At 38.5% G+C, this 10,005-nt stretch overlaps 2 protein-coding genes across 2 annotated transcripts; one reads left to right on the forward strand and one right to left on the reverse strand.

Annotated features, from left to right (window-relative positions):
• Positions 1–409: 409 nt before the first annotated feature.
• Positions 410–3,162, forward strand: LOC139781564 (uncharacterized). Its single transcript, XM_071720406.1, has 2 exons — positions 410–719; positions 2,431–3,162. The coding sequence occupies exons 1-2, from the start codon at positions 410–412 to the stop codon at positions 3,138–3,140; spliced, it is 1,020 nt and encodes a 339-aa protein (XP_071576507.1). The 3' UTR covers positions 3,141–3,162.
• A 1,211-nt stretch (positions 3,163–4,373) lies between these two features.
• On the reverse strand, positions 4,374–4,883 carry LOC139781565 (heat shock 70 kDa protein-like). The gene has a single exon (XM_071720407.1). The coding sequence runs from the start codon at positions 4,881–4,883 to the stop codon at positions 4,374–4,376; it is 510 nt and encodes a 169-aa protein (XP_071576508.1).
• Positions 4,884–10,005: the final 5,122 nt, after the last annotated feature.

A 10,005-nucleotide genomic window follows, 5' to 3' on the forward strand; every position in this document is an offset into this window, starting at 1 on the left:
TTAAAAAAATTTGTGAACGTGCCTCAATGTAGATACTTTTAAATAAAAAAAACCCAGATCGAATCGAATTAATAGTTTCCAAGATAAAAATTCCCGAATTTCACCTTTTTTTCTTGCGGTCTACTCATATGTTCCCCCTTAATGCCTCATATGCACGTCGCGGATTGAATTATACTACTGGAGTGGTAACGCCGATCTCTATACTTTCCGACTTGTATACTAGCCTATCTATTCGTATCTCAAATAATTCATTATTTCGCAGCAGCCTGTGAGTCGTTACATCGTTGTTAAACTCGTCGAACGGCCTTCGCCTCTCGGCATTCTAAGAGTCAAACTTTTATACACATGTCGTTTCCACAGGTAAGGTCGTTATTACAGTCACGATCGCGATCTCTCACTGGTTTCAAAGATGAATCCAGTAAGAGAATTTGCGGAGATTTTGATGGACGTCGACAGTAGTAGCAGTAGCAGCAGCAGCAGCAGCAGCAGCGGCAGTATGAGTAGCAGTAGCAGTAGTAGCAGCAACAGCAGCAGTGAATTATCATCAGATAGTGATGACGAGCACAATCAAGATATTTTATTTCCAATCCTGCAAATACTCCTGGTTGGTCGAAAAAGGCATCGGATTGAAAATTATATTGAAGTTGTGCACAGCTGGACAAACGCAGAATTCAAAGAACATCTTCGACTGCAACGTGTTATTGCTATAACATTAGTAGGTATGAAGCGTCGTCTACAATGGCAACAGGAGTAGTGGATTAAGATTATAAGATGTCAGAGTAAGCTGGTTTTCTGATGTAATAGAATAAGGTCATAAGCGAAAAAATGGTTGAATCCCATTTCCTACAGTCTACTCAACCATTTCGCTTACTTTACACCTTTACACCCTATTACACCGGAAAACCAACTGGCTCTGACGTCTTATAATCTTAATCCACTACTCCTGCTACCATTGTAGACGACGCTTGAGAATTGTAGATAGGCTTATTTTATTTTTTATGTTGCAGATAGCTTTATTTTTCTATACGGAAAAATACTACGAAAATACTACCGGTAGTTGCGAAAAAACACAAAACTATAGTAAATATTACAATAATTGCTATAATTTTGTATGTTTTCTTTGCAATTATAGTAGTTTCTTCTATAAGGGATAGATGAAGAGACATGCCTGTTTTTTTTTAAAGCTAAGTTTTTATAAATATAATTTTACCGACCTAATTTTAATTTCACCTAATTTTACTGTTGTTCGTAGAATAATAAAAGCATACACACACACATACGGACATTTTTTAAAATGCAATTTTTTGACGTTTTAGAACATTCTAGACACATTGGCGACAACTAAAAAAAAATTTGTTTACGTAAACAAAGCTTCCTCTATAAGGAAGCAATAATATTAATTTGTACATTGCAATTTTATAAAATTGAATGCGTCTACAAAATGCAATCAAATTTTTTAAAATAATTTTTCTGTTTTTTTTTGTTTTTACAACAATCGATTCCTTTCATTATCCTATGTACATAAGTATCAAGGTAAAATCATCGAAAAGTGTGTACTTTGCGAGATATTTTATATTTTATATTAAAAGTATCACGACATATTTTACAATATCTCAGGAAATTCTTAACGAAAGAGAACTTTATTATTTTGGAAACGTCTTGAAGAGATTTACAACTTTTTTCTCAAAAATCAAGTTTTATCTAAAGAAATTAGTCATCTTTAAAATTTCTTGAAAACGAGAACTTGTACGAAATGACACATTAGAATCAACAATTTCTGTTTGAAACATTCTTTTTCTAAAAATAATACTTTTGAAGATAAAAATTCATCACGCTTTATTCCACCCTAAATGTGTATAATCTAGAGAGAAAAGTTGTTTTATTTGAAGGGGGACACGTGATTCCGATGAATCGTACAAGTCCTCGTTTTCAAAAAATTTTTAAAGTAACTAATTTCTTTAAATAAAACTTGACTTTTGAGAAAAAAGTTGTAATCTCTTTAAGATGCTTTTAAAACACTATTAGTCCGGGTCTACAATAGATGTTTTAAGTCCTAAGCTTTAGTCCCGGTCTACGAAAGGTGTTTTAAGCTCTAAACCTAAAGAAATTGTTCAATCACAGTTGAATTTGAGGAGAATAATTGACTGTGATTGGTCAATTTCTTAGGGCTTAGGGCTTAAAACACCTATTGTAGACTGGGACTTAAGAAATTGACATTCACATTTAAATTGGAGGAGAATAATTGACTGTGTGATTGGTCAATTTCTTAAGGCGTAAGGCTTAAAACACCTGTTGTAGACCCAGACTAAAGCTCTGTTTCGTTAAGAGTTTCCTGAGATATTTTAAATTATGTTTGATACTTTTAATATAAAATATGAAATATCTGTTTATATTTATATATTTGTTTTATATGTGTGTTTTAATTCGTAGATGATCTCGCAAACAGTGGATTTCTGCCAGAGCATACATTTGGCCGACCAAAGATAAGTGCAGAATGGAGTATGTACATCACGCTTTGGTTCCTAGCGAATACCGAACCATATCGTACGCTATCGGATCGTTTCGATGTCTCAATATCATCGATATTTCGGGTGATTCGAAGAGTGATGGCTTGGATACTGACAAAAATTGACACTGTAATCAAATGGCCAGAAGGACCTGCAATCATACAAGCATCGCAAGGCTTTGAAAACAAAAGAGGAATTCGCAATTGTATCGGAGCAATTGATTGTTCACATATTACGATCCAACAGCCAAAAGTGAACGCTGCTGATTACTGCAATCGGAAAAAGTGTTTTTCTTTAAATTTACAAGCAGTTGTTACGTCGAATATGAGCTTCACCAATATTTATTTCGGTGAACCTGGATCACTCCATGATGCCCGAGTACTGCGGCGGTCAAGTTTGTATCAGGAGTCACAAAATAATAAGGAACAGTTATTCCCCAATACAACATTTATATTAGGCGATTCTGCGTACCCTTCATTACCATGGTTGGTTCCCCCGTTTAAAAATAACGGTCATCTCACGGCACAAGTCGAATTTAATTATTTGCATTCGTCTACGCGTATGGCGATAGAAAAAGCTTTCGGCGTATTGAAAGGACGCTTTTGCCGTTTAAAATTTTTTAACAAACTTTGAGATATCAATTTTATCGTCCAAGTTGTTGCATGCTGCGTATTACACAACATATGCATTAATGGCTTGGACGATGGGATGGATTTCTATGTCGATGATGATTGGAATGTTGATAACGTTAATATTAATATAGAAGAAAATCAAAACGAAAGAAATGATCGTCGGATGAATTTATTCCATGAAATGTTTGTACAATAAATAAATAACATTGAATTATTTGTGGTTAATCCTTTATTGCATTTTACTTTACGACACCTCTAACCGACTTTAACAGTATAAATAGGAATTTTTTGGATAAATTCGCATAAACTTAAATAAAACGCGCATCGGGAGCGGGTTGAGTTCATCTCTCGTAAAAAAAAATTTTAGTAAACATAATCGTTTTGCTATTTGGGACACTGAAGCAGAAGTTGTCTACTTGAATATACTCATTCAAAAATTACAGGAAGCTGTTCAAAGTCAATGCGAAAGTGCACTACTCTCACTTTAACAGCTAAACAAAAACGATTATAGCATTGTTCGGATTGTGCTATCGTATGACCGTTGCAGTTTACAAGAAAATTTATATTTAATGCAGAACATAAACGGTACCACAGTGCGGAAGTCGCGCAAACGATTGAATGATCATGTTGATCGTTATAACGTACGCGATAGCTAGAACTTGCGGCTGTGAGCAAGCGTTTATGATTCTGCAGCAAACTCATTCGTTTCTTTTTTTATAATATCGGAAACCGAGACACGTGCCAGTGAATATATTTGTGATAGCATATATATTCTAAATTCTAGTAATGACTTTTGGAAGAAAAATATATGCGTAGTTTGCGTAATACTTTATTTGTCAACAACTAGATTTTCATTGTCAGTTATCACTGTGGTGCTAGTTACATTAACCTGCTACGACAAATTATTAACAGAAAAATATCACGTAAACTACGCTAAACTGAACACAATTTGGAAAATAAAATGATATTACCTTAATTATAGGATATCGCATTTCGTCCAACAACAATTGATTATTATTGACAATGGATTATGTAACCATTGTCGTTTTTATCGATAAACAACACATGATTCTAATAAAAATTGTAATTTGGTTATGGTTATTTGCTCATTATACTAGTACAGTGGAAGAGCTTCGTAACGATGGGGTTGCAGATGCCCTCGAGCTCCTTCTGCTTGTGCTCGTATTCCTCCTTGTCGGCCAGCTGGTTCGCGTCGAGCCACTTGGTGATATTGTTACACTTGTCCTCCTGGACAACGATCCTTCGTTTGCTTGTCCGACGCGCTGATCTTGTCCTTAAGCTTCTCGTCCTCGACTGTGCTCTTCATGTTGAAGCAGTAAGATTCGAGGCCGTTCTTGGCCGCAATCGTCTCCTTTTGCTTCTCGTCCTCGGTGCGGTACCTCTCCGCCTCGTTCACCATCCTCTCAATATCCTCCTTGCTGAGTCGACCCTTGTCGTTGGTAATGGTGATCTTGTTCTCCTTGCCAGTGGACTTGTCCACGGCGGAGACGTTGAGGATACCGTTCGCGTCGATGTCGAAGGTAACCTCGATCTGAGGAACTCCACGGGGTGCTGGGGGAATACCGCTGACCTCGAATTTGCCCAGCAGATTGTTGTCCTTGGTCATAGCACGCTCACCCTCGTACACTTGAATCAACACGCCAGGTTGATTGTCGGCGTAGGTTGTAAAGGTCTGAGTCTGCTTCGTCGGAATGGTGGTGTTCCTCTTGATGAGCGCGGTCATGACACCGCCGGCAGTCTCGATCTTGATACCCAGAGCGTAATTCTAGGTCTGTTCGTTTTCGCTGCACTTCTGAACTGGTGCAATATAGTGCAATTTCGATTCGAAGAAGTCGATTGGTGTCGACTGTGACAAAGTGTGTAGTCTAAAGGAACGCTACCTGTGTTCAAGTGTGTCCATCTGTGACGGACTGTGTCACCTAAATGGAAAACAGCCATATTGAATATAATAATTTTTAGTGGTCCTGTGCCAAATAAGCTGGGGATTATTATACGAAGAATAAACAATACAAAGAAATTTATTTCAAGTGCATCTGAGCATGCTGAGTGAAGAAATTTGCGATTTTCCCTACATTTTTCATGTCGCGTCGCAGCGATTCGTGCCATATATTCAAAATATTAATTTTTTATGGATTTGTGCCACTTCAAAATCAGCTGAAGATTATTATACGGAGAATAAACAATACGAAAAAATTTATTTCAAGTGCATCTGAGCATGCTGAGTAAAGAAATACGCGGTTTTCCCTGCATTTTTTATACCGCGTCGTGGAGATTCTTGTCATATATTCAAATTAATAATTTTTTTTTGTTTTGTGTCACTTTCAAATGAGCTTTAGATGGTTATATAAAGAGTAAACAATACAACAAAATTTATTTAGAGTTTATTGGAGCATGCCGAGTATAGAAATTGCGATTTTTTCTGCTGTTTTCATGGAGCGTCGCAGCAGCGATTCATGCCATATATTAAAAATATTTATTTTTCGACGCGAAAAAGTTAAATTTATTTATATTAACTTTCTTTAACATTTATATTTATTTTAAGAAAAATAACATTAAACAGTTTTGTTTTAAATAAAAATTAAAATTTCAAATTTTAAGTACGAAAAAGCGTTATTCTCGTGTATGTGTTACAAAAAATAAAAAAGATACTAATTTCTTCTAGAGGAAATGAAATTGTTTAATCTTTTTTTTACATGTTATAAAATCAAATAAATTTAAGTAATATTTATCAATGTGTAACAGATTTTGTAACAATTTTAAGTTCTAAAGCAGGCCTGTCCAAAGTCAGCTCGCGAGCCGAACGCGCTTCCACCTCTCCGTCTATCTTTCTTTATTTTCTCTCCGTCTTGCTCTAGTGAGACGGCGGAGAGGTGGAAGCGCGTTCGGCTCGCGAGCTGACTTCGGACAGGCCCGTAATCTAGCGAGACGGCGAAGAGGTGGAAGCGCGTTCGGCTTGCGAGCTGACTGTGGACAGGCCTGCTCTAAGCAGAAAAGCCTTGTGAGACTATTTAGGTTGAATAGTTTTTTATTGAAAGTGGGTACATTTTATTCCAGCGGAATTTTGTCTAAGGTACAAATGTAACATGATAGGTGGCTATGCTTATACATTCCAATGTTAAAGCAAAAAAGGTTTCAGACATTACATAAGTCGCGATAAAAAACATGAACTATTATCAAATAGATTTCTGTCTGTTTACGTGTTTCTTCTTGAAATAATGTAAACATATAAAGCATTGTTTTTTTTACATGAAAGATCTTACTCTTTTGTATAAAATTGTACTATAAGCAAAGAAGTACAGTTTCAATTTATCTGTAATATTTTGTTCTGTTTAATTAATTATTTCTTATTCATACGTGTAAAATTTAATGTTTGATAAAGTAGTATATAAGTAGCTTTTAAGTACAATATTTTAAGAAAAAATTAAATATTATAATAGTAATATTATATAAGTGTTACACATTTTTTTTAAACTTGCACATGTTGATAAAAATAATATATCAATGTTTTATTCGATATAATTTTACTTTTTGTTTATAAAGTATTTGTAAGAGTTTTATTTTTGTTTATAAAGTATTATCATTTATTGATTATAACTTATTACATATATAATAATACAAGTTTTGTTTTGCAATCAACCTGTGGTTAAATACTAAATGTTTTCATATAAAGAATAAAAAATTGAAGTTTAATTAAGTAAGTATTTATTGATAAATAAAACATATTAGTATATAGTCATTGATATTATATTCTAAATAAAGTAAATATTTACTCTTATATTGTTTTCCATTTATGTTTTCACCATGCCTAATAAAAGTGACGAAAATATAGCTTTAGCTATTTCTATAACATGTCCTATAACTAAAGATGTACAAGATTATTCTGATGAGCTTGTGCAACAAGGCTATTCTACTAAAGAATGGAGACATGTAGTTAGTACCTGTTCGAGAGCACGCGGTAGCGCGATGTAGCGCGAGGTAACGAGACGACCACAAGAAAATGGATAGCAAGTACAAAAACAACGTTTAATAATGTTCAATATGTACAAGAATATTTACAAGTCTGTTTCAGGCAAGGTGCCGTGAACGGTAGCGCGCACTGAAGCTAGCACGGCAACGCGGCAAGATGTAGCGAGTGCTAAAGCGAATCGCGGGTGCGAAAGCAAGTGCGGAATGCAAAGCGAAAAGCGGTATAAAGCGGTGTGCGGTCGTATTAGATACTAGGCGGTGTATCTAAGCGGGTGATCTGCGAACGAGAGCGATTCGCGGCGCGGCGGCGGTCTTTTATCACCTCCTAGACGAGGCTCCCTCCAGGCTGATCACCAAATAATTTCGAGAGGGTGATTGGCCATTGGCGGCCTACGTCATCGTGCTTACGTCACGGTTTTCATTTGACGATGCGAAGTGATCGTTACATGTTTTCGATCGCTATGTTTACAGCATGGATCTTTCCTTTGTGTAAGAGCGGTTACTTGGCTTTGTTTGTGCGAACTGTTGGCGTGACTTTGTTATTGACTAAATGTTGGCGAATGCTTATTGCTCGTTGGTGTTCCGGAAAGCGAATAAAGGAAAAATCCATGCTATAATTTGACAATGATGCAATCTCTTTAATGCGAGATATCCGATTTTTGCGGAAGGCGTGCGAGCACCGGCATGCAACCGAACGCGCTTTTCGGCATGATTATCGCAATCTCAAACAGTACCTTACATAATACCACCGACGACCGTACAATTAAGAAATATGTTAAAAGAGATTTTATGACATGTTCTCGACATAAAAATAATATAAAACAAATTTAAATAAAAATAACTCAGAGTAAGTATGTTCAAGAGCATAACATTGAATCTTCTAGCAATAAAAATGTAATTTCTCATATGAATACTGTTCCGTAATTTTCTTGCGATCGCGGATCAATACCGTACCGGTAACGCCATCCGTCAGTCGCCCTCCGAACGAAGGGATTTCGCGCCGCTCCCCCCGTCAACCCTTACCGCGAAGTCTCTCGCGACGCGTATCGATCTTGTCATGCCGTGATCGCATGATCCCGAAAACGCAGGTGATTGGTCGATACGCGTCGCGCAAACAAAATCTCCCGAAACACGAGAGTTCGCGTTCAGTAGCCAAAAGTACTCCGGTTCACGAGGTCACGTGCTTCCGTTAACGTTTACTCCGGTTCACGCGGTCTCAAATATACCGTCGTGCATCCGAGTTTACTGCTCTGTCAGAGCACCGCTAATTATCGCGCCGTTTGTGCGTACTGCAATTCGCTCTCGTCTCCGCAAGCAGTGAACATTCGCGTATAAGTCACCCTGCGTGCCTCGCCATTGTGCGCTCGATCATCGTGATCGATTCGACTATTTGTGAACATTCTCGCGTCTTGTGTTACGAACAAGTGCGACTGCTGTATAACGCCTCAAGTGCGTTCATCAAGTGCAAGCTACAATGCGCGTCTTAATTGCCATCGCCTCCGCGCTCGACGACCACTTTCGTGTCACGTGACCAGCGCTCATCGAATCACGTGCGCGCCGAGGGTCGTGCTCAAATGAGAGTGCGTCAACCATCATTTTTTACTAAACTGACTATTAAACAATACTTGTGCATTCCTCCAAAATTAAGTGTCTCTTTCTAACCGCACGTCGGATCCCTGTCGGGGTTGACCCGGCATCTTACGCCAATTGGCGAACCGGAGTTACGCCTGGAAACCATAAAATTCGCCAACATAATTTCTGGTCCTTCGAGCCGGATCGGCGTGCAACTGTGCCAATTAACAGACACCAGTCAAATCTATCTAGTACGAAATGGCCGAACATTTGGGAGGCCAGCTGCAACTCCAGCGACAAATCGAGCGCTATCTCGAAAACTTTAAGAAAATTGGGAGAGCCAACCTGACACCTGCGAAAATCCGCTCGAGAATTGCGTTTCTCAAGGAAACGTGGCAGCAATTCGTGAACGGACACGCATCGGTGGCCAGGACCATCAACGAGGACGTTCAAGCATCGCTAGCGTACTTCAAGGACAACCACTATGAAACAGCGAACAACGCCTGCCAGGCAGCCTTGGACTACATGTCGGAGAACCTGGAGGAGTTGGAGCCAGTCGTGAGTCCCAACCAGTCATTTGCCGCATCGACGATGCGCACGGATCAGTCCGCGTTTTCTCTTTCGCACCTGCCGCGTATAAGTCTTCCTAAATTCTCGGGGGAGTTTCGCGAGTGGGAAGCGTTTCGAGATCAATTTACAGCCTTAATCATTAATAATCGCGAATTGTTAGACGTTAATCGCTTGCAATATCTGCACTCTTGCGTGAAGGGTGAAGCCAGCGATGCCATACGCAATCTGGCTTTAACTGACGCGAATTTTAAGATAGCTTGGAGTTTGCTAATAACGCGATATGATAATCGCCGTCGTTTAGTACATGATCACATCCACGCTCTGCACACGCTTCCCCAAGCGACTTCTGATTCCGCATTGGCTCTCACCGCGTTGCGCAATAAGGCGAACATAGCAATACAGTCGTTAAAAAACCTCGGTCGGTCTGTTGATGCATGGGACGACATTTTGGTTTATTTGCTCGTACAAAGGCTGGATAAATTCACACGAAAGGCCTGGGAATTGCAACTTAGCGATACGTCAGAGTATCCAACATACGATCGACTTGATAAATTTCTTCTATCACGAATACGTGCACTCGAGAATGTTCTCCCGGCTTCGTCTCAAGTCAAGGGCAATAAACCAAATTCCTCTGTTCAGAGTCACGCAGCGAACGCAAGTTCGACCAAATGTCCCATGTGTCAAAAGACGCACTTCTTGTCCGCGTGTCCGGACTTTCACAATAAAAGCGTCGCTTA

Source organism: Temnothorax nylanderi, unplaced genomic scaffold, assembly GCF_030848795.1.
Source record: "Temnothorax nylanderi isolate EJ_2023f unplaced genomic scaffold, tnyl_v1.0 TNYL_tig0346_pilon, whole genome shotgun sequence".
Classification (NCBI taxonomy): domain Eukaryota; kingdom Metazoa; phylum Arthropoda; class Insecta; order Hymenoptera; family Formicidae; genus Temnothorax; species Temnothorax nylanderi.